The sequence below is a fragment of the Acinonyx jubatus genome, chromosome F2 (genome assembly GCF_027475565.1).
Source record: "Acinonyx jubatus isolate Ajub_Pintada_27869175 chromosome F2, VMU_Ajub_asm_v1.0, whole genome shotgun sequence".
Taxonomy (NCBI): Eukaryota; Metazoa; Chordata; class Mammalia; order Carnivora; family Felidae; genus Acinonyx; species Acinonyx jubatus.
The window spans coordinates 11,238,933-11,263,433 of NC_069394.1; the positions used below are offsets into that span (position 1 = coordinate 11,238,933).

The following is a 24,501-nucleotide window of genomic DNA, read 5'->3' on the forward strand; positions in this document are numbered from 1 at the left end:
AAGCCAGTTAAATATGGTCTTCTCTGGCATGGTTCTCTTCCTTAAAGGGTAATACCCCTTCTTTTTCTTCCTGCTTTTGCGTGCTTTCCAGTGGTTTCCAGTGGTTGTTTTTGTATTTTGTCCATCATTCATAATTGTTATAGGCAGGAGCATTAGTCTGCTACAAGTTATTCCATCAAATTATCAACTGCCGATGCAGATAGATCTTTATAAAAAATAATGTATGAGTAATTCATTTATTAAGCATTGATTGAACATACAACATTCAGGGATTGACAGAACACTTGACTCGCAGAGAGGTGTTTTGGCATAGTTGGACTCACCAATATGCAGCAGTGTGTGAAAGTGACTTAGAGAGAGGTATGTCTTCATCTCGGGTTTGTGGATCACAGATACCTAAACACAGAAAATAGTCGCTCTGTTTATTCAGTCAAAACTATTTACGAAGCACAGGAGAGGCAAGTAGGTGATTAAATGCGAGGATAAGCAGTGATCATCTGTACTCTTGGACTTCCAGTTTATTGTAAACTCAGTGTCTTCACCTCGTAGTCTCACTCTGAAGTTCGGTCTTAAAGTCTGCATGTAAGGGAAGTAACCCATGGAGTCAGAATAACCCTTGAAAATCCTTATATGGCCAATAAAGTACACTTAAAATTCTACCTCAGTGTTTTTACAAAGATTGGCATTCCTTTAGGAGTGTGGTATTGAAAACGCACACACTCACCCACCACACACAGCCTTTGAGCCCGTCACCCGCAGCTCAGGGAGAGGCTCCCCCTGCGAACACTGTCCCTCCTGCCCACAGACACATACTCGTCATTGACTGGGATGGGGGGGTGCCCAGTGCTGTTTACATGGTTTTTGCTCTCTCTCTCTCTCTCGTTCTTCCAAATCAACTAAGTTGAGGAGTCTCCTAAATTAAAGGCACAGATGTGTCCTACTGTGATTTTCAGTCCCTGTCAGCTAATCCTTTTTACCGTTCGCGTAAAGATTCAGCTTAGTGACTGCCGAGTTTTCTTTACGGACAACCTTTCTGCCTTGAGCAGATCCTCCTTGACGATTACGGCCAAGATTCTCTGGTCACTCCAGATCTTGCTGCCTCTTATTCCAAGTTGCATTTTGACCACGTTCTTGGATGGTTTATGCCTCATCAAACGAGGGTTATGTTTTCCTGTATAATGATGTTGCAATTAAACTATAGCAAGAGTCTGGAGGAATGCCAGGGTCTCTGGTGTTATTTCTGTGTATGGTATTCCTGCTAGGGTCGCTTCCATTCTGCCTCTCTCACACAGGCTTCCCTGGCCACGTGGAGTATCCTGTGAGGCAAACTCACCTCAGCTCTTCACAGGAGGCCCCAGCTTCAGGCAGCCATGCTCCGTGATAAACTCTACAAAGCAGTCATGCATGTGTTGAACTCCATTTGTGGTTTGGACATGCACATGAATTTTAAAGTGTCTCTGTCTAGGACGGGAGGGACTCTCCAGCCGAGTCTTTAGCCAGGAAGATAACTACTTCTCGATTTTTCTGACGCCTGCTTAGGTATGGAAATCAAGCAAGTTGCTATCGATTCTGAAGTGTTTTTCATAAATAATCAGTGCCGTAAGACGGAGTGATTGGGGGTTGATGGAGGATGACTTTGCACGGCCAGTTTGTCACCTGCATGCAGACAACAGGATATTCTCCGATCTTCCATGTCCCTGATAATTGATCAAACGTCACACTTTTTCTTTATGGGGAATCGCAGGGGGTTTCCAGTGCATTCTGGAAAACCTGGGGCTGGTTGTTGTTGTTGTTAATGGCATTTTCTGTTTGTTTTTCTCATTGGAAAAGTATAATATATATTAACATATTTGCAAAGGAAAATTGAGATAAAAGAAGAAAATACTAATCAGCCGTATTTCTTTTTTAAACGTGTGTGTGTGTGTGTGTGTGTGCGCGCGCGTGCGTGTGCGTGTGTATTCTGAACCACAGACAGCACACTTAAGTGGCACCTGGCACATTTGTGTGCTGCGTGGCCCTTGTCATCTTCCTTGTCCACGCTCTGGGTGATGCCTTTTCCAGGAGCCCTGGAGTGGAGAGACGTGTATTGCTGTAGCGCTTGGGGGTGTTCTGTGCCGCCTGCACAGTGAGGAGTGGGGGGATCCCTTCTGGAAAAGCATTGGCTCCCAGACCGGAACGCTGGGGTGTGATCTCTGTTCTGGCTATAAGTAGCAGAGTAGTTCTTAGCAAGTCCGTCCATTTCTGAAGACCTCAGTTTTCTTCTCTGTGAAATCGAGATGATACCTACCTTGTCTATTGATGAAATAGTGGTGATGAAAGGACACGAAGGTTCTTTTGCAACCTAAAAGACACCATGTATACCCTTTGGGGGGGTCACGGGGTCCAAAAAAGAATGCCATTCTCCACCCAAAACCAAACAGGCCAGCTTGCACGTTTGATCTCTTCTGTACACGTGCTGTTGTTCTCCCTCAGACTCATTGGACTCTGCACCTGTTGAGGGCGAGAAGGTTTTAGATTCAGCTGACTCTCCTCCGTGATCCTTAACATTCTGGGGTCATCAATCCCTTTATAATATGAGAACAACAGACCTTCTCTGAATTTAAAAAATAAAATTTTTTTGAAGGCAGAATTTTTCAGTCAATTTTAGGGGTTTTTGCAAGCTGTGGAATTGAGATCAGAACCATTGATGGATATAAGTAGTAACATTGTATGCAGAATATGCATCTAACATATACTGTATTAACACATAAGGAAATGGTTAAATAAATAAATATTAGAAATTTAGGTTTCAAAATGTTTTACCATGGGGCATCTGGGTGGCTCACTTAGTTAAGCATCCGACTTCGGCCCAGGTCATGATCTCACGGTTCATGGGTTCTAGCCGCTCATCGGGCTCTGTGCTGACAGCTCAGAGCCTGGAGCCTGCTTCGGATTCTGTGTCCCCCTCTCTCTCTGCCCGCCCCCCCCCCCGACCCCACACTCTGTCTTTCATAAATAAATAAATACAGGTTAAAATAAAATAATAAAATTTTTCATGAAAAGTATAGATGGTCACAAATCGTCTGGAGAGTACCAGTTTAAAGAGCAGCTGCCCAGCCAGGTCCTATCCTAGCCTACTTCATCTACCAGGACAAGATCCCAGTGAGGCTTCGGTTTATCTCTAGTCATTTTACACATAATTTTTAAACCAAGAAGCTGAAGCTCAGAAGGACTAAAGCTGTAAACCGAATGACCTACATAACCTTTGTATCCCACTGTAGGTGCTTAATGAAAGTTTGTGAATTAATAGTAACATGTGGGGCCATATTTGTACATTACACCTGTTTATAAGAAAGCTTGGCTCCCTCGGAGGGTGGGCAGTTGACTAGAAGGCTGGAATAGAAGAGGAATACTTGTCTCCGTCCTAGCTTTTCTTAGGGGGCAGATCTCAAAGCATGAACATTACCCAGAAGAGCCGACAGCAAATCCAAGCGTGATGTGGATTTTATCTGGCAGTTAGGAGGCCAACGTGATGGAGCCAGAAGAGAGGGCATTGCTGCTTCTGATGCTCAAATGCCGTTTAAATGCCGAGTAATAGCCTTGTGGAACTCTGCAGGCATCTTGTCTTGGGGCTCTGTTAGTTAATGGATTTGTCAGTTGCTGCGGAAATGGGAGTCTGCATGCTAAGTTTCCAGATAACACCCTTGGGGCTGGAGCAGATTCTTGTAGAGGCTTGGCTAGAATTTTGAAAGAACAAATCCAAATTCAAAATGACCTTGAAAAATCAGAGGAATGAGTCATCCCAAGTGGCATGGAGAAAGGCAATTAAAAAAAAAAAAAGTATGCAAACCGTTCTGCCTTTAACCATGTTGCCTTGGACCTTAACCTTAGTGAGTGGTGGTGGGAACAGATGAGGAAACTGAGGCCCAGGGAAGTGAAATAACTTGTTCACAATCAATTTAAATGTGTCTAAATAGTGGAGGTTGTATCTAAGGCAATACAGAGTTTGGACTCTGAGCCCAAACTCCCTCACCCCCCACCAATATAGTGTCTGTAAAATTAAAACAGGTTGTTTTCATGGGGCACCTGGGAGGCTCAGTCCGTTAAGCATCTGACTCTTGATTTCGACTCAGGTCATGATCTCATGGTTCGTGGGTTCGAGGCCTGCATTGGGCTCTGTGCTAACAGCACAGAGCCTGCTTGGGGTTCTCTCTCTCTCTCTCTCTCTCTCTCTCTCTCTCTCTACTCCCCCTCTCCACTCCTCCCCTGCTCACATGCACGGTCCTTCTCTCTCTCAAAAATAAATAAACTTAAAAACAAAACAGGTTGTTTTCAGGGTCACAGGTTGAATGGTAACTGGTTGTATGGATCATCAGCGTGACAAAAAGAGCCGGGCCCCACTCTGACACTGAACAGGAGTGGAGGGCAGTGCTTTTAAAACTTTAACCTGCCGAGACGGTGAGCTCTGGAGAGACTGGGGGCCCCTTGGTGGTCTCTGTATCTCTGCCCACTCAAGCAGACACCAGCTTCTTTACCCCCGGGTACTTTAAGGTGCCTTGATGGGATGCTGTGCCTGTTTTCCCGGGTCTACCAGTAATGAGCTGTTCATTCTTCAGGGTGTTAGGCAGTTGTCATCGCTTGGGAACTCAGTGGCTACATCCAAGTTTTGTCCGTGTGTTCATTTATTTATCAGATGCAGCGTGGGTGCCTATGAGAGGCTGTGTTAAATAAGCAATATATTTTCATACAGAGGAAAGAAAATAAAAACCATCGATGATGGATTAAGTATTGAAGTATTCAAAAGAGAATAAAACTAAAGCAAATATTAGAAGGCTTAGGAACTTTAACGCTGGAACTTTTCTTCACCCTACATGAACAGATACATTGGATTGAATTCAAGCTTTCAGTGTGTTGTTGTTTTTTTAATACAAACTATTAGGAGGTTTGGGAATATAAGATAGGAAACTCAAAGGATTTCTGGGTGAAGATTGGTATGTTTGATGACATGAAATCTAAAAAGTTCTCTGTGGCAAAGGACACCATAAACCAAATGAGGAGACAAACAGGAGGGAATTCCAGCAACACATATTACAAAAGATTGCCGTCCCTTAGGCAAAAAATTTTCTCACAGACTGCTAGGGAGAAGGCAAGCTGTGGAAAACAACAGGCAGAAAAGGAAATGTGAATGGACAATAAAATACAAAGAGATACTCGGGCTTACTGTCACCCACTTTTTCACATCCCTGTGGTATGAATTAAAAAAGTGCAACAACATCTGTGCGCTAGTGAAGTTCTAGAGAAATCCCTCTTACATTTGTGCGGCTGTTGGGTCTGTGCATTGTTACCACCAGCCTCTTGGGAAACATAGTAGTGTTATTTAAAATTTGAAGTGTGCACCCCATTCCCCAACAGTTCTGCTTTTGTGACTGCATCTTTTAAAGTGACAGCATGTAAGAACTTGTGGATAAGAATATTTATGGCAGCATTGCTTTTTCAGTAGCAAACACTGGAAGTCCCTCAGGGGGATAGTTCTCCAAATCATAGTAGTGTTTATTAAGGAATATAATCACAGTTAAAATGATTAATTAGATTTAATTGTATTCGGTTTCTTGATCCTTATTCAGTAGGAAAAAAGTAAGCCATGTAGTCTTGATTTTAGTATGCCATTTGGTTTTTTAAAAATGAGAAAAAGGGAGAAGACCCCCTATTGTATGTGTGTTTGTGTATTTTTTAAGCATAGAGAAAGCTTTGCTGAGATTATTAACATACCACATTATTAACTCTGCTTATTTCAAGGAGATGGGATTGGAGAAGGGGAAATGAAATGATCATTTGTATCTTTATATATCTCTGTAGAAGTGTATGAATTATTTTTGTAATTTTAAAAACAAATGGAATTAAAATTTTTAAAGGGTGATTAGTGCTACAGAGTATGTATAGGATGGTGTAAAAGAATTTATCACTTCCCCCTCTCTGCCAGCACTATAATTTATGACATGGCTTTATTATTACAGTTATAGCTCATTGTATTTTATATGCCTGGCACGTGGCCAATACTAAGTATTTTCCGAAGGAAGGAGAGAAGACTTGCTCCGGGAGACTTCACTACATACGTTGAGCATTTTACCAAGCTGGTCGAGTGCTGGGGACTGGGTGAACAACTGCAGATCAGGTAAAGCTGGCAGCTGGGACGTCGCAAGAGGCTGAGGAGGGAGTGAATGACAGGCTCGCCTGGGAGGTTGCACTTACATTTGATCTCGCAAGAGGCAGGTTGAGGCCCAGAACTGTGAGGGGCACTGAGGAACTTCGGCTGGGCTGTGTGGCTGCAGTGGAATGATGCCTGCCTCCGAGCTGTGCTCCAGATACCTCTGAGCTCTCGAAGATGAGATGATAAACACAGTGGCACTGGACTCGTGGCAAAGAAGATAACTTCCATAGAGACACAGGAAGAGAAGCGAGGCTCTCAAGAAGGAGAGTGTGGGAAGTTAAGGAAGGGAGACTCAGTCTGGGGCCAGGGATGGTTCCTCCCATATCTTAAAGACCCACCGTAGGCCAGACCCCGGAGGAGACGCACTGGAGGCGTTTCCTGTCCTGTCCGCGTCATGATCCCATCGAAGTATTACTGTGGTTAAGGAAGCACAGTCTAAGGTGATTATATGGATTGTCTTAGATCCACAGCTGGTAAATGGAAGACCTAGGGTTTGGTCCACAGTTGTCTTGTGTATCGTGGACCCTCCAAAAAATACCACGATATTTAGATTGTACCCAATTCTCCATTAACATCAGAGCTTCAGCCTTCGGTCTCAGGGTGAATGAAAGCAATAAAAGTAAAGATATTTTTAGAGGCTTGCCATGTACTTTATGGATCCTACATCTGTCACATTTCACGTATGAAAGCTGAGACCCAGAAAAGTACCTTTTCCAAGGTCACGGATGGGTCAGCCTGGACAGAGGGAGATTCAAACCCAGGGAGACACAAACCACTTATGCCTCTGTCCCTGCATCAGATGATGCCTCGGTAAACATTAGGCTGTGCTTGGTCAAGGTTGGGGGAGCTTTTGAGGATGGATCTGTTATGAATGCTTTCAAGGCCTTTACTCATTAAATAGAAATAATCCTTCGTGGTTTTATAATGTTCACTGCTGTTGGCTGCAGTTTTCCCCAAAGAGCTTTCACACTAATTATGACATCTTTACCTCTTAGCATTCAACCTCAAGGAGTATGCTGGGTATAGGTATTATCAGACCTGTTTTAAGTTTACTTATTTATTTTGAGAGAGAGAAAAGAGCATGCAGGGTAGGAACAGAGAGAGAGGGAGAGAGACTTCCAAGCAGGCTCTGTGCTGACATGGTTTAGAGTACAGCGCAGGGCTTGAACCCACAAATCGTGAGATCGTAACCTGAGCCAAAATCAAGAGTTGGATGCTGAACCTCCTGAGCCCCCCAGGCGCCCCTATCAGGCCTGTTTTATAGGTGAAATAAAGGCCCCTGAGAGCCTTAGTCACCTGACCAGGGTCCCCTGGTAAAGCCTGGAGCTAAGGACCAAGATTTTCAGATCCCTCAGTCAGTCACTTGACATCTGGCTCAAAAATAGGAGACATCTGGAGTTCCAGCATTTAACCGAGCATGATGGGTAAGAACACAGGCTCTGCAGCCCATGCCTGTCATCACCATGCAGCTGGGTGACCTTGGGCAACCTGTTTAACTCTGAACCAGTCTCTGCATCTGGAAAATGGGGATAATAAGAGCATGTCATTGTGAGCATTGAGTGAAGTAATGCAGGACAAAAGCACAGCTCCTGGCCCATTAAGTGATCAAAAGTTTAACCACAATTAATTATAATTGTAATTAATAATTATTAACGATTGTAATCAGTCATTGTTACATTTATTGCATCTTTGTCATTATTACAGGACAGGAGGTCTGTCTTACCCTGTTTTTCTTGGTGTTTATCATTAAGCCTTTCATGTATTAGATTCCAAATAGATATTTGTAGCACGCATCATGGCAGCCTTGACTGTCTTTCCTGAGTTTGTCAGTGGAAAAGGGTGGGTTTGGAATCGGAGGAGGCTAGGTTCCAATGTGGATTCCCCAGTGAGTTTCACTGTCTTATCTATAAAACACTGCCTTGAAGAAGTTTTAGGATATTCACCGTTCTGGATCTCGCCACACGGTTGGTGCTTATAAGCTGCAGCTATAGTTACAGTGACAGAGCATCAAAGGTTGGGTTGACAGGCCAGTTGGGAAGTTTTGTGAGTTTCCCAGTTTGGTAAGGCAAACATGCCTTAGAGAAAGGCCTGTTTAATAATTGCTGTGGTTCTGAAAATTTTGAGGACGGCCTCACTGGAGAAATGTACATGACATTTCAAAGGAATATTGAATTTGGGGGCGCCTGGGTGGCTCAGTCAGCTAAGCGTCCGACTTCAGCTCTCAGGTCATGATCTCATGGTTTATGAGTTCGAACCTATTAGGCTCTGTGCCGACAGCTCAGATCCTGGAGCCTGCTTCCGATTCTGTGTCTCCATCTCTCTCTGCCCCTCTGCAGCCCTCTCTCTCTCTCTGTCTCTCTCTCTCAAAAATAAATAAACATTTAAAAATATTTTTAAAAAAAGAGACTATTGAATTTTAATGTATTCTCAAGGCACTTGTAACTGCCAGCCCCAGGAACATATACTCTGAGAGCTGTCACGGACTTCAGAGTATAGTTGGAGCCTCTGTCCCCCTGGCCAGAGGATGAAAGATGGACGCCACTGCACTGGACTCCGAGGAGCAGCCTGGTGCCATCATCCATCATTGCTGTCCTCGCCGTAAACATTTATCGACCTTATCATGTACCATGCACTTGGCATGCAGTAACTCACTCTCCATAATACCGCTGTGCGGCAAATACCATTATTACCCCCATTTTAGAGCTGAGAAGATGAGACTTAGGAAGGTGAGTTACTCGACCAGAACACCACACGGGGTTGGTGACAGACCTGGAATTTGATCGTAGATCTGTCTCACTTGAGGATATGGGGGAGAGTCTCCGCTCTGAGATCAAAAAAGCCTAAGATTAAATTCCCTTGTTTATCAGCTGTATGACCTTGGGCACGTTTTTGCATCTCAAAAGTGAGGATCATAACGATACTTCTCTTCCAGTCTTGTTGATACAAGTGAATTCAGTAATGTGCATGAAGTGCTTAGTGCGTGACAGGCATATGCTAAATACTCGACACACTACTGTTATCTGTGTTATTACTAGAATAGTAAATCACTACTTAGGTACTACTGTGGGGCTTACATGTCAGAATGTATGTAAAGGCCCTTTTGAGCTGCATGGAACATATTAGGTGATCTGTATATGTTAGTCATCTCCCCAAAGAAATGCCAGCAGTTGAAATCTTGACTAAGTGGCCCTCTCTGGTTCAGCTGGTAAAATTATTTTATTTTCTTCTTTTTCCAGAACTGAAGGGAGTCACCTGGCTCTTAGAATTATCTTACATTCTGCGACAATACCATGAATACCAGAAATCCCCTGTAGATATTTGAAAAGCATGAATCTCTCCATAACGGCTGGATTGAATTTCTCTCTTTCCTTGTTCTTTTCTTTTATTTGGTCTCCATCCTCACTTCCTTTCCCCAGCACTCACTTTACCAGCTTCCCGAAAGTCTGCTGGCACTTAACGTAGTTTACCCTGCTTTCTGAAAGGTCCTGGCCAGGCCATTTTTTGTCTCATCAGCCCTCCTATTCAGTCACACCTGTGTCTGTGACAGTCCCTCCCCCCCCCCAAAGCCCTGTATTTCTCTCTTCTTCCCTACACCCCCGAATTTACCATTTGTTTCTCTGCTTGCTATACTCCGTAACTGAACCTGCCCTCTGCCTCTGCCGTTGTTCTCTCCTCCACCAGAACCCCCTGTCTCTCTACCCTCTCCCTCTGCTGAAAACCTGCTTGGTAAACCCTTAGTTTTGTACAAAGGGATGCATGTGTTTATATAATATTGCTAGTGAGTTGTCACAGATTTGGGGAAAAAAAAAAGCATGTGAGATATTCTTTTTTTTCTTTATTTTTTTTGTGTGTGTGTGTGAGATATATATTCTTATACTGGCTACATGCCAGGTACTGTTTTAAGCACCTAACAGTTAATTGCCATTATTTCTACCCACAAGATTATTAGTATTATCCCCAGATACACCTTACTAAGTTGTGATTTTTTTTTAATGTTTATGTATTTTGAGAGTGGGGGAGGGTCAAAGAGAGAGGGAGAGAGAGACTCCCAAGCAGGCTCTGTGCTGTCAGCGCAGAGCCCGACACAGGGCTCAAACCCATGAACTATGAGATCATGACCTGAGCTGAAATCAAGAGTCAGATGCTAATCGACTGAACCACCCAGGCACCCCATAGACTGTGATTTTTAAAATGTATCTACAGTAGGAAATTTCACACATATATACAGATGTAGGATTACCATACATATACTTATGCACATAAATATAGGTATTGACTATATGGTGGTTCATTAGTGGAATTAACAAAGCACCCAGGACCCATGCCCTAGCCTGGACTTACTCATCGAGTCTCACCTTTTGCCTCTCTCACGTCATTTTTGATGTTCCATCTTCCCGATAAAGCCTCCTTCTTCCCTTACAGGGTTCTGGTGAGGGTTAAATATGGTCTTGTAAAAAGCATTTGGGTAAGAGAAGGTTCTCAACAAATGCCAGTGCTCCCTTCCTGAGCCCCATCTGCCTTAGCCAAGTCTGTCTTGTTGCTTGATGAGTCCATCATCTCTGAGAGACTAAGAGCTTCTCCTAATTCTTTCTAAGCTCTGCATGCGGTTCCAAACTCAAGAGAGTGGCTGTGTCTGGGGAGGGAGGGAAGAGATTGGGATTGGGGGAGAGAGGAAACATTCTGGAATACTTTATTTCTTAAACTGGCTGGCGGGTCCATGAGTATTCTCTTCATCTGAAGGTTGTGATATATGTCATTTGAAATATTTCATAATTCCAAGCAAACAAAAATCCTATATACTTCTGTTTTACCAGAAACACTTTCTTTGAAAGCAGTTGAAATGAACAGGCTGCTGAATTTTTGTTTGTTTGTTTGTTTGTTGTTTGTTTCTTGTTTTTGCTGGCCTCCAAAAGCAGAAGAGATCTGGTGGGATTCTCAGGGGTGAGGTAGGCTCTTTAGCTTTAGACAGAAGGAATCAGGGGTAACTCCAGTTTATGAGGAGATCAAACATGTGCATCCTGTCTGTCGAGCTGATGTGGCCTTTCTTTTGTGTTTTCCTGAGCCACTTCCCTCCATTACTTGGGCAATAACCAGAGCTGCGTTTTATCTTTTTTAATATCGGCCTAAAATGCTGACATCCACTGTAGGCATCATGAATTTTTGATGTGATGATTGGAAGGCTGCTGGGGCCTCATTTCATTTCACTGGCCTGCTGTGACACTTGTTTCCTTTTGTGTATTGAGACTTCCTTCTTGGGACATTCCCCAGTTCAGACCTCTGTTTGGTTTCATGAGTGAGTGCCCAGTGCTCCCGCACAGTTATTGAGAGTGTATTTGAGAGTGAGATGTTTGGATTTTTATCTCCATTATTGAACGATCCAGGAGATTTTAAGAAGGGAATGCTTCTTAAATTCCTGAAAAGAAAATCAACAAATCCAAGTCAATGGATATTTACTGAGCCCTAGCTTCTTAAGCTCAGCTCACCGAAAAATGACAACCACGGTGGTATTTGTTGGGTGGGGACGCAGAGATGAGCCAGAAGTAATCCCTGCCTCTCACAGCCGTATGGCAAGGAAAGGTCTGTACTTACACAAATAGGATGTGATATGGTGGAAAATACTGCAAAAGAGGCACAGAGAGTTACTGGCAAGGGAGGATATTGCCAACTAGGGGAAGGCTCTATAAGGAGGTATTTAATTAAGCCTTTAGAGGTATGATTTTGCTAGACATGATTTTGTCAGATACTCACCGTTCATTTATTCATTCAGTAAATTGTCATGCGTCTCTTATGGGGCTCCGTACAAATCTGTGCCTCCCTGTCCTCTACCACAAAGGAAGAGAGAAGCGGGGACCTGAGTAGAGGCATCTGAAACGTGTGCACGTGGAAGTGGGGCACCTCGCCTCCACTCCCACTTCCTTGGTCAGCATGTGTCATGTTCCGTGCTTGCTTCCTTCAAGGGTGTAGAGACGTGCAGGACTGCCTTCCAGAGCCTGCAGGGGTAGGGAGTCTGGATATCTGCGGTAAGTGCTTATGTCTGCTGTAAGCATCGCAGGATGTGATGCACAATTTTACAGAACCACACTGGATGCTGTATTGATAGGGGACTGTAGGTGAACAAGAAAGAGCTGCAATAAAGAGACTTTCATAGGGAGGTTCTGCAGTGATCAAGGCAAGAGATGATGTCAGATAAGATTGATAGCCATGGGGGTAGTGAGTTGTCAGATTTTGGTTACATTTTCAAGGTAAAGACAATAGGGTTTGCCAGTGGGTTGTATCTGGGGTATGAGAAAAAGAAAAATCAAGCATGACTAGTATGGGTTTCAACCTGAACAACTACAAGAATGTATTTGTCATTAACTGAGATATAAGGGTCTGTAGAAAAAGAAGGTCGGGGGCAGAACATTAAGGGTTTGCTGTTAGCATGTTGAGATTGAACATAGTTATCAGACATCCAGGTGGAGATATTGAATAGGCAGTTGATATAGAAGTCTATATTTCAGGGCTAGGGTCTGGGCTGGGGTATCAATTTGGGATAGAATAGAAGTTATTCAAAGCTATAAACTAGATGAGATCCCAAGAGAGTGAGCATAGAGAGAGAGAAGAAAAGCCCAGGGCTCTCCAACACTGTGAGGTCAGGGGGATGAAGATCCAGCAAAGATGTTGGAGAGGAAGGAGCAGCCAAGACATAGAAGAACGGTGAAGAGAGTGTGATATTATCCTGGAAGCCCAGTAGAGAGAGTGGGAGTGGTTGTTATTTATGGTACCCTCACTCTTTGTACAGTTCGTATCACCTCTTCAGCACCACATTCATGTAAGATAGGGTTAGTGTCATGTTACAGATCAGGAAAGCAAAGCTCAGAGTGAGGAAATGTATTCACAAGTATCTCATTAACGCCTTGTAATTCTCCAACTAGGATAATGGTCATAAAAGTTACAAAACTGATAAGATAGCTAACTTATAGGTGGTGAAACCAAACCTCAAACGTTGATCCATCTGATCCATGCCTTCACGACTCACACCAAGAGATCGTGTGCAAAAAAAATCATTTTAAAAATGCTGTTCCTCAGATCTGAGGCTTAGACAGAATTAAAGGAAATTAAGATGAGTTGCAGAGAAGGAAACCTGTTAGAACCCGTGGATGTTTCTTCTGCCTTCCAAGATTGATTTTCAAAGGAGACTTTTCTCCTTGTTCCTGCTAATCATAGTTTCTTAATGGAAATACGATGTGCTTTGAAATGGGATGATAACCTGACCCTCCCCCCCCGCCCCGTGGGGAGTCCATGGGCTAGCTGGGATGTAGGTGAACTGAACGCTGTGAAAGAACAAGGGGAAACCCTGTTTACTAGAGTGAGCGAAGACATCTAGCTCCCTGCTGACCACCTCTGGACACATTCAGTGAATAATTGATGCCGTGTCTCTTTGCCTTCCCTTTAAGAGTTTCTAATGATCAATCAGTGTTCAAAGTAACTCGTCATTGTGGCAAATAATAGCTCAGACTCCTGCCTTCTTCTTTTTTAGATCACGTACAAAATGAAGAAAACTATGCACAAGTTCTTGACAAGTTCGGAAGTAATTTTTTAAGTCGAGACAACCCAGACCTTGGCACTGCTTTCGTCAAGTTTTCTACTCTTACAAAGGAACTGTCCACACTGCTGAAAAATCTGGTAAGCCATTGCATAAGTGATTTCTAAAAATTTCAGCCAGACCAAAGTACAATAAGATCACGAAGAGAACAATTTAGTAATCTTCTCCCCAGCACCCCGTCCTGGGGGTTAAACAAAATTAAAATTAAAAAAATAAAAAATGAAAAGCTTTTTAAAAGTCTCCGGTGTGGAGTCACGTGTAAAGAAAATACCGTTGTAGGGGCGCCTGGGTGGCTCAGTCGGTTAAGCGGCCGACTTCGGCTCAGGTCACGATCTCACACTCCGTGAGTTCAAGCCCCGCGTCGGGCTCTGTGCTGACCGCTCAGAGCCTGGAGCCTGTTTCAGATTCTGTGTCTTCCTCTCTCTCTGACCCTCCCCCGTTCATGCTCTGTCTCTCTCTGTCTCAAAAATAAATACACGTTAAAAAAAAAAATTTTTTTTTAAAAAAAGAAAAAAGAAAATACTGTTGTAGAACTCCTAGATCCAGCTTCTAGCAGGGAAGATTTATGGAGTCAGAGAAGCTAGTTAACCTGAATTCTCTTCCCATTCTACCATTGCCTTGGTTTGGGTTTTGTTTGAGATAATTTTTAGCGACTTTTGTTTTTTTATTAGTTGAAAGAGTGTTGATGATTTCTGTGTCAAACATACACTGGAAATCCACGTTGCAAGTGTTATACCTCACTTGTATGAAGACAAGCATGCATTTTGGTCCCTGACTTACAAATAATTAACCTCCCCAGTTCCTCACGTCTTTTTAACCCCCCCACCAAGAAAAAGATTTTGGGATTCAGGGGAATCGAGGGTTACAGAAGTTGATGACAAAAGGAATCCCTAAAAACCTGGGACGTGAGGGGTGTCTGGCTCCAGGAGGCAAACAGAGTTGGGGCTGAGGTGGTCTCTTTGGCGACACTGCTGTCCGGATACCCGCCCTCACACCCTGTTCACACTGAGAAGGCTCGTTCTGTGTGGCATCACCACCCAGCCCTCCTTGTACATTAAATCAAGTCTCTCTTCTCCAGAGTCCCGGGAGATAGAGGCACAGGGAGGTTGGACAGTCCCAAAGGAAAACGATGCCATACTTTCCTCGGCTCTTTCCTGAAGACAGGCAGACTCTTCCTCTCCCCCAGTCTCTCAGTATTGCACCCTGGCCTCCTTTAAGAACTCAAGATGTCTTGGCCCTGGGTTAGTTGTCTTCTATCAGATAGGCTTCTGTGACCTTACAGGAGAATCTAGTCACAGATCTGTTCAATACAAACAGCTAGTTTACAGACGAATACATACTCTTCGAAAAATGAAAACTGCCATTCTATAGTGTTTTAACCTGAATATTTGGCCAATCAGAGTCTCCTTTTTTTTCCTATCCTACTAGATGAATACATGTGTGTGTCTGTGTTCCTAACAGCTTAATTCTAATTTGTGGTTTATGCCATTGAGTTAGTCTCCTACAGTGACAGCTAATCTTAAAGAAAATGAAGATGGAGAATAGAAACAGGTCTTATTTTCAAAAACTTCAGGAACTTAGGACCAACATGTTCCTATACTTTGGGGTTTATTTGACAAATCCGTGATATCTCTGTAAATCTTAGAGTATTTAAATCGCTTTTATTCGGAAGATGGCCCTCATTTCTCCTTCCTCTGGGTGCTGCCTGTCTTTCTGCTGATGGCCTTGCTCAAAGGCCATGTGGTGGGAAGAAGGGAAGTGAAGCAGCACTCTGACTATGCACGTGAGTAATTACTGGTAACAGACTTGCTCAGGGAGGAAGTTCTGTTTTCCCCTGAGGTGGGTGTTTTCACAGGGGTGTCTTGCTAATAACCTTTAGTTTCCCGGACACCAAATGTATTTGGCTTTAGTCGAGACTCATCCCTTGCACATTTCCTGGACCAGTCCATTCCTCCACTTCCCTCCACTGTGGGTTCCTTCCCCAGCATGTGCCGGCCCCACAACGCAGTGGTCACTCATGGAACTCGTGGAACATTCGTTGTCTGTATTTGCTTACCTAATACTGTGCTGACTTGCCACCATACAGAAACCACTGATATTTATTGAACGCCTTGATGAACTTGGTAATGTGCATCATGTGTAGATTTCTTTTCTTTTTTTTTATGTTTGTATATTTGTGAGAGAGAGAAGGTGGGGGGCAGAGAGAGAAGGAGACAGAGAGAATCCCGAGCAGGCTCCGAGCTGTCAGCAGTGTCCGATGCGGGGCTTGAACCCACGAACCGTGAGATCATGACCTAAACCGATATCAGGAGTCGGATGACTCGGTGACTGAGCCACCCAGGTGCCCCAGTATGTAGGTTTCTTATTTTACATCTTACAACAATCCTATGGTTGTTATACCTTCAATCCAGATGAGGGAGTTGAGGCACATCAGTATTTAACCTGTTCAGGGACACTGTTAATAAGCAGACGTGTACCCAAACATTCTGTCTGTGAGTCCATTGTCTCTATTACCCTACTCTGTTACACTGCCTCTATCACCCTACCTTGGTGCTTGTGTTTCCCTGAGTAATGCTGATCTCGCTGGCCCCCTACACAAACTCCAAGCTGCAGGCCTTCTTCCTCCCTGGCTACTCTCCTTTAAGGGGTAGAAGTCTAAGAAATATCTGATAGAAATTGCTAGAAGACCCAGTTCACTTAATTAAAAAAATAAAAACTGACGTTTTCTCTTTGAAGTTAGTGGTGGCATGCCTGATGAGGAAGCAGGTAAAGAATCTGTTTGTACTATAGTTGGTTACTAAGGGAACGCTATTCTGACTGAATAAAAAGCCAGTCCCAGGAGTTTATACAACCTGACAACAGTTTCAGCAGCTTGCTGCTTCCCTTTTTATGTTCTGCCAGGAAAGGGTAGAGCGAACCAGACAGGCTGATGCGGCCAAGCCTTGGAGCAGAGAGAGGGCTCAGAGGAAGCCACGCCCCAGGAGGGAGGGGCTTCTGGCCAGCTTGCAGCCCTCCAGCCCCCACATAAGAGTTTGGGGAGCATCCTGGAGCTTGTTGGAGCTCTAGAACACCCCCTGGGAACCAGTATTTCTCAGGAGGCTCTTGAAAAGCCTATTTTCTTAAGCTAGTGGAGTCTGGAAACGTTAAGCAAGAATGGATACAGTTGGAATTCAGAGAGTAAGATAAAAGAAGGTACTTTGATATTTTTAGACTTTTCTAAATTGTATCCTCAGTCCAACCAGTAAATGCCAAATGTCTCTTGTGTTCCAAGGTCTGTGGTACATATGGAAAAATGTCATTTTCTAATAAAGGTAGTACTTACAATGGGCATTTTAATAGTTTTCATTAAAACATTACTTACTTTCATATAGGGGAAAAGGAAACGGTAGATTTGGGGGTCAGGTGTAGCTTTCTGCTTTTGACTAACTCTAGTTAGAGAAAAACTCTCATCGTGTTGCCTGTAAGTAATCGGTATTGGGAGTGTATTGTGTTGAGGGGGTTCTGAAGGGTTGGTTGGTCCTGAGAAATGTGACCCGCTAAGTGATGATAGCTGTCTCTTCTCTGTTGGTTTGTCTTCATCTCCCAGCTTTCAGTGACTGTGGAAGGTGGGATGGCCAGGTGGGAAGTTATGTGAAAACCCCAAGAGCCGCAGGGATGCTGGTGCTAACATCAGACAGGGCTGGGGCTGATTCCTGTTGTCTAGCTTCTGACTCCTAACTGACCGCCACCTGAGGACCCCAAAGAGAGTTGTCACTGTTGCTCTTTACCCTGTGAGCTCGTGCCAGAGTCGACACACCAAGTCAGGTTTAAAGTAACTCACGTTTCCTGGGCGCCTGGGTGGCTCACTAGGTTAAGCATCTGACTCTCGGTTTTGGCTCAGGTCGTGATCTCACGGTTCGCGAGTTCAAGCCCCGCGTTAGGCTTCATGCTGACAGTGCAGAGCCCGCTTGGGATGCTCCCTCTCCCCTCTCTCCCTGTCCCTACCCCACCTACACTCTCTCTCTCTTTCAAAATAAGTGAATAAACTTTAAAAATAATTAAAAAAAAAAAAAGCAACTTGCATTTCTTCCTGCCCTTCGCCTCCACATACCAGGAGATGTTTTTTGTAAAAAAGCTGTTTCACCTCACAACAGGCCGAGAGAGGCTGTGAAGGGTGGGGGGGAAGTAGGGTCTCCATTGGACCTGCCAGCCCAGCTCCCCGCTCAGCAGGTTTACAGCCATAGGCAAACGGTTGAACTTGTAGGGCTAGTGTCCTGACCTGTACATAGCATTGCTGGTATCTGTTGTGTGGTAGTGATGGGACTTCGTTGAGATCATGGAATCAGATCACCAAGCACACTACCTGACATGCGGAATTTACTTAACAAATACAAGCTTTTATTATTATTTACATCTTCTCATTTGATCTCTGTGGCAACTCCCCAGGGTAAAGGCAGGTATAGAGAGTCCCATCCCATTTTACAGATAAGTGCACCAAATCTCCAAAAAAATAATATGCCTGGAAATAGTGGAGTTGGGGCTCGACCCCAGGTTCCCTGACATGCACTGTTTCAGCGATGTGCCCCCAGCAGCGACAGAGTGATGGCATTGCCTTTCTGTATGGGTTGTGGATGCAGGTAGCCCACCTGGCTTGACTAGAACCTGTATGAGTAGCCATCAACCATGTTTGTGTCTGTTTAGCTTGCAAAATTCTTTCTATCCGCATTTTCCCTTTCATTTCCCCCACCAGCGAGTTATAATATACTAGAAAAAGAGTGTTAGCCAGTAGTTCACAAACTTGTGGTCTTAGGACCCCAGTCTTAAAAATGATCAAGGAGGGGCGCCTGGGTGGCTCGGTCGGTTGGGCGTCCGACTTTGGCTCAGGTCACGATCTCGCGGTCCGTGAGTTCGAGCCCCGTGTCGGGCTCTGTGCTGACAGCTCAGAGCCTGGAGCCTGTTTCAGATTCTGTGTCTCCCTCTCTCTCTGCCCCTCCCCTGTTCATGCTCTGTCTCTGTCTCAAAAATAAATAAATGTTAAAAAAAAAAAATGATCAAGGACACTGAAGAGTTCTTGCTAATGTGGACCATTTCTATCCATACTTACTGTATTAGAATTCAAAAGAGAAGTTTTGAAGTCTATTAATTCATTTTGTTGCAATATGCCATTTGGGTGAAATAGACAAAAAAAATATAGCCTCACACAGGTCTATACATTGCAAAGAGAAAGGAATACTTTACGAATTCAGGTGATCATCAGTATTCTTCTTTGATACTGTGTCAAAACTTGACAAGGGTTTGTTTCTTAAAAGTTAATAACAATGTCTGTGAATCTGAAACTGCGTGTGGCAGGCTCACTTTATTCATTTCTGAGAAAATGTTTGCCAAATACCCATGTCTCAGTACCACAGTTTGTCAGCCATTCTTTCAAGGGGAAAAATGGTGTCCCCTTAAAAAGGTAACAGACAAAACTAGCTAGTTCAGCTAGCAACTCAAAATACTGCATAAGTGCTTTTTCTCAAGATAACTGTCATGCTCTGGTATGCCTTGAAGGTAGTTTGTGTGTACTTCCTATTATATCAAACAGAATATAAGAAAGATGTACTCAAGGACTGATACGTAATCAAATCAGTAATTTTTGCTGTTTCATCATGGGCATTCTTTATTTTTTTATTTTTTTTAATGTTTATTTTTTTGAAAGAGAGACAGAGCATGAGCAGGGGAAGGGCAGAGAGAGAGGGAGACAGAGAATCCAAAGCAGACTCCAGGCTCTGAGCTGTCAGCACGGAGCATGAGTTGGGGCTTGAGCTCTTGAGCTGTGAGATCATGACCCAAGCCAAAGTTGGATGCTTAACCAACTAAGCCACCCAGCCACCCCTCATCATGGGCATTCTTAAATGAAAATAGCCTTTTTTTTTTTTTTTTTTTTTTACTGCAAGAGCATGACCATAAACAATACAGTGGCCTCGGTTGGTGTTAAACAATGCCGTAATTCACATCAGGACACCATTGGGTTCACCTCCATTACTTTTGTGCTGTCAGTGCTAATGTCTAAACAGTGGGAAAGTCAGGTAAAATCTGTTAGTGCTATTATGAAAGTACTATTGACCTTTGGGACTTCTAGGGGCCTGTACCATGCCTTGGGGACCCCTGGCATAAGAAATCAAAGGCTTTGCTGTGATTCTGGCCCTGGCCCTGAATAGATTAACACTGCCTAAGTTACAAATGTGAATGTCCTCACTGGGAGAATGAGGAAGAGTTACCTTCCTTACCTGCCCTATTCTTTTTTTTTTTTTTTTGAGTGTTTATTTATTTTTGAGAACAGCACATGTGGCGGGGAGGGGGGGCGGTTGCAGAGAAAGAGGGAGGGAGAGAATCCCAAGCAGGCTCCACACTGTCAGCACGGAGCCTGATGCAGGGCTCGATCTCACAAACCATGACATCGTGACCTGAGCCGAAATTGAGAGTCGGAAGCTAGACTGAGCCACCCAAGGCGCCCCACCTGCCCTGTTCTTGTCTGAGGATTATCACACCACACAGGTGAGACACTTTGCAAGCTGCCGAGTCCTGGAGTCACACACAGTGGGCTATTACCGTATTAATAAGCTACATTAATATTAAAACCGCTGAGGCATTAATAGCCACTGCAGGAGACTTTATTTATGTATCTTTTCTTACTATAAAAAGAACACATGCCTAGTGGGGAAAATTGAGAATCCAAAGAGAAAATTGCTGTTTCTCTCTTACAGTCTCCCTTCCCAGAGATAACTGTCATTGATACTTGGGGTTTATCTTCCTAGTCCTCTTTCCTGCACCTCTTCTCCTCCAAATAGATGAAATCATATGTTCTTTTTTTTATTTTTCAACGTTTATTTATTTTTGGGACAGAGAGAGACAGAGCATGAATGGGGGAGGGGCAGAGAGAGAGGGAGACACAGAATCGGAAGCAGGCTCCAGGCTCCGAGCCATCAGCCCAGAGCCTGACGCGGGGCTCGAACTCACGGACCGCGAGATCGTGACCTGGCTGAAGTCGGACGCTTAACCGACTGCGCCACCCAGGCACCCCGAAATCATATGTTCTAAGCAACTTGTATTTCACTAGATTTCTCTTAACGTTGGCGTTAGAGCATTTGCACTCTCCCTCGTTGGGACGGATGACAGATTCAGAAGCTTGAGAGGGTGTGCATTCCCAAAGAACCCATCATCCTTGACAGTTCAGTCTTTGTTCCCGTGGAGTCTTGTCCCGCCCCAGTGCCAGGACATCTGCCTGACGGCAGCCCAGGTGCTACGGCAGGAGGAGGACCCGGGACTTACTGTCCGGTGGGACTCCCCAAGTACGTTCCAGGAGGTCGTTTTTCTTTTGCTTCCTGTGTGCTTTTGACACCTTAAAATGAAAACAAGTTCCATAAAAGGGTGACATCCATCAAGATAACATTGCCATTTGTATATTTTTTCTGATTAAAGTCCAGGTCACCCAAAACTACCGAGGGGGTGGACCGATCCGAGAGGGAGGACAGATCTGTGGTTACCAGGGGTTAGAGAAGGGGTCAAGGGCATGACCATAAAGGGGTAGCCTGAGGAAGTCCCTTTGTGTTGATGGAACAGTTCTCTGGCTGGGTGGTGGTGTGGTTGTGCTGACCTGTTCCTGTGGTAAAATGTCACAGAGCCATACACAGGCATACTAAAAAAAATGACTGTATGCAGAAGCCCAGGTATCAGTGACGGTTATCTCTGGGAAAGGAGAATATAAAAGAGAAACCACAATTTTCTCTTTGGATTCTCAATTTTCCCCCACCAGGCATCTGTAGACTGGTTGATAGTCTTATCCCAGTGTTGCTTCCCAGGTTTTGATAATGTCCTGTGTAAGCTGTTAACTCTGTAAGGTCTGTGTAAGTTGTTAACTTTGGGGGAAGCTCGTTGAGGGTACAGGGGCCCTCTCTGTACTGTTTTTGCAACTTAGTGCTGAGTCTGTGGTTTTTTCCAAAATGGAAAGTTAAAGTATAAATCATCGAATTCTAGTCAGGGAAACAAAGTGGGGAAAAGCCTTGAATGATACAGCTACTGTTACATGAAAATTTCAATGTGAAACCAATGTGCAGAGCAAAACTCAAACCCTCTCTTCTCTGCCATGCCCTCAGATCTGTACTCCCACTTTCTTTGCCCCCACCCCCCGTTTTTTTTTTTTTTACAGGTTTTCTAAACCAGTCTTTGTCCGTGTTTTCAGTTGCTCCCTCTAGTCAGAGTCCTTTTTGTGGTCACTGTTCCCAAAACATGAAGTGATGAGCTCTTTCCCCTCAGCAGGGAGTCTTTGTCGTGTGTGAATACGCCGAGGGAATGCTGCCTCTTAGTGGAGAGAAGCCAGTGCGATGTGGACAGGATGTATTTTGTTGATGTTTGTTAAGATGTGTGAGGCCAGATTACAAGTGCCTGGGCTTTTATGCGAAGTACTTGTCATATAATCTGGTCCATAAGCATATGCTTAGTAGAGAGTAGCATTTAAAAAAATATATTAGAAATACTTCTTTAGATGACTTAACCAATCTCTCTGAATTCATCCTTCTTCCTGTTAAAGATGCTTTTGTAACCAAAGCCAGCTCCAGACATAACAAATCACTTGTTGTTTCTGGATTATAAACTATTTCTTGCTTCCATGCCTTTATACCTTCCGTTCCTTCTCCTTTTAATGTCATTTAGTAGTTAATGTAGATAGAGTAGATAAAGGCTTTCTTTACAATGCAGCTTCCTTGTTTAAAAAAAAAAGGAAGAAAGGAAAGCAGGATGATCTTTTAGAGTTTTAGCTTTTTCTAAGTATTTTTTGTTATTCATCTGATTAAATACATAGAACCTAAATTATGTTCAATTTTTTCTTTTGCTTTTTCTTTTCTTTTTTCTTTTTTTTTTTTTTTAAGTCATTGGAAAGAAAGACGTAAAAGCATTGCTTGCTAAATGGTGCCAGATCTGCTCTCTGGCCAGCAGCAGGCCACCGTTCCTGGTGGCTCAGTCGGTTAAGCGTCTGATTTCGGCTGAGGTCATGATCTCCTGGTTCATGAATTCGAGCCCCTCGTCAGGTTCTGTGCTGACAGCTTGGAGCCCGGGACCTGTTTGGATTCTGTGTCTGCCTCTCTCTCTGTTCCTCCCCTGCTCACACTCTGTCTCTCAAAAATAAATAAAGATTAAAAAAGAAGAAGAAGAAGAAGTTAAGGAGTCAACAGTAAATTGCATCCATTTAATCACCAAGCCACCAAATGGGACGGGAAAGGAGTAACTGGTGGGTTGAAATAGATTCTCAGTGGGTAAGGTAAACTATTTGAACCGTACCCCAACCCCCCCAGTGCAGCAACAGTGTTAGGAAATATATGTAAATCCTCTTTTTAAAGGAGGTGCCCAGAAGGATTCTGGTCTAGCCAGGACTGTCCATGCCTTCTCTTCCCTGAGCCTCTGGACAGTTCTGTAACTTGCGAAAGATCCTCAGTCTCTCTTTTAACAGTTAGAGGACCGTTATTGCTTCAGAGCTGTTGAAGCACAAGAAAGATTTCTCCAGCTACATAGCATTTCCCGTGTGCAATCTCTAACTACAGGGTATGTGGTCGAGTTAAGGATTTGTTTAGTGTTCAGTTTTTTTTCTTTTCTTCCCCCTCAACTGAGAATAGCTAAGAAATATACAGGTTGGACCTAGATTTATAGCTAATCAATTATTTCTCAGGTTCTTTGAAATACTGAAAAACGTAGAGGGCGTGAGTTTGCTCAACAGTCCATTGGTAGCCCCTGGGTACCCTGGATTATAGAATACAACTTAACAACCTTCTTTGCAGAAGAGTCATCCATAATTGGAAGGTTTTAGCATTTCATCTGCCAGACATCCCCCCATGTCCTGACGGGCTTCCCTGGCAGTTACTATCGTGAGAGCTATCCATGTGGGTAAGAAGGAGATTTCCTTTTTCTCTTCCATTGTAAAAGTTGTACATGTTTACTATAAAAATGTGAGAAATAGGGGACAAAATAAAATAAAGGTAATTCTACCCTTCTAACTCCTGTTAATACTAATAATATACCATGCCCTTTGAAACAATTTTATAGATTTGTACACGAGAAACTGATAAAATTCAGAATTTTACAGATTCCAGAGTGGTGGTAGGGTGCATATGCCACATATTAGATAACATCCCTCCCACCAGCACCCCATGACTTTTCAGGCAGGTCCTCGTAATTAAATGCAATCAGTCTGTTTTCTGCAGTGGAACCTGTGAATGTTTACATGAAGTAAGAAAAGACTCTGAAGGGTGCCACCTCAGTTCAGGTCAGAGCTTATGACCACCTGAATTCACGTTAGATCAGGTTTTGTTGCCAAATGACTTTAAAAAACAAAACAAAACAAAACAAAACAAACCTTGTTATTATACATATGCTTTGCAAACCTTATTTGAAGCCTGTTGGCTGTCTGGGACTATATAGATAAAATTGGAAAAATCACTTTAACAGGCTACATAGTATAAACCATAGTTGTATGGTTCATTCTATAATGTTCACTGTATAAACCATAGATTCCCTATATAAAAATTGAATTTTACATCCATCAGTGCAGGTGTACCTTGTCTTAAATACATCCAATATACGGAAGTCCTGTGGTATCCCCAGCCTGAATTTAAAAATGATTTATTTTTCTTTTGGCTTTTTTTTCTTTTAAGGATTAACATTAAAAAGAGTGTAAATAGGAAGTTCAAATAATGCATTTTTTAAAAAAAATATTTTTTTT

At 43.4% G+C, this 24,501-nt stretch overlaps 1 protein-coding gene across 5 annotated transcripts in view; it reads left to right on the plus strand.

The window, feature by feature from the left end:
- The window catches only part of ASAP1 (ArfGAP with SH3 domain, ankyrin repeat and PH domain 1), a 340,823-nt gene that overhangs the window by 205,338 nt on the left and 110,984 nt on the right, over nucleotides 1-24,501 (plus strand). For all 5 annotated transcript variants that reach the window (XM_053208331.1, XM_053208336.1, XM_053208335.1 and 2 more), the window contains one exon: nucleotides 13,707-13,852. In XM_053208331.1, coding sequence (XP_053064306.1) covers nucleotides 13,707-13,852 — 146 coding nt within the window. The remainder of the gene's footprint in view (nucleotides 1-13,706; nucleotides 13,853-24,501) is intronic.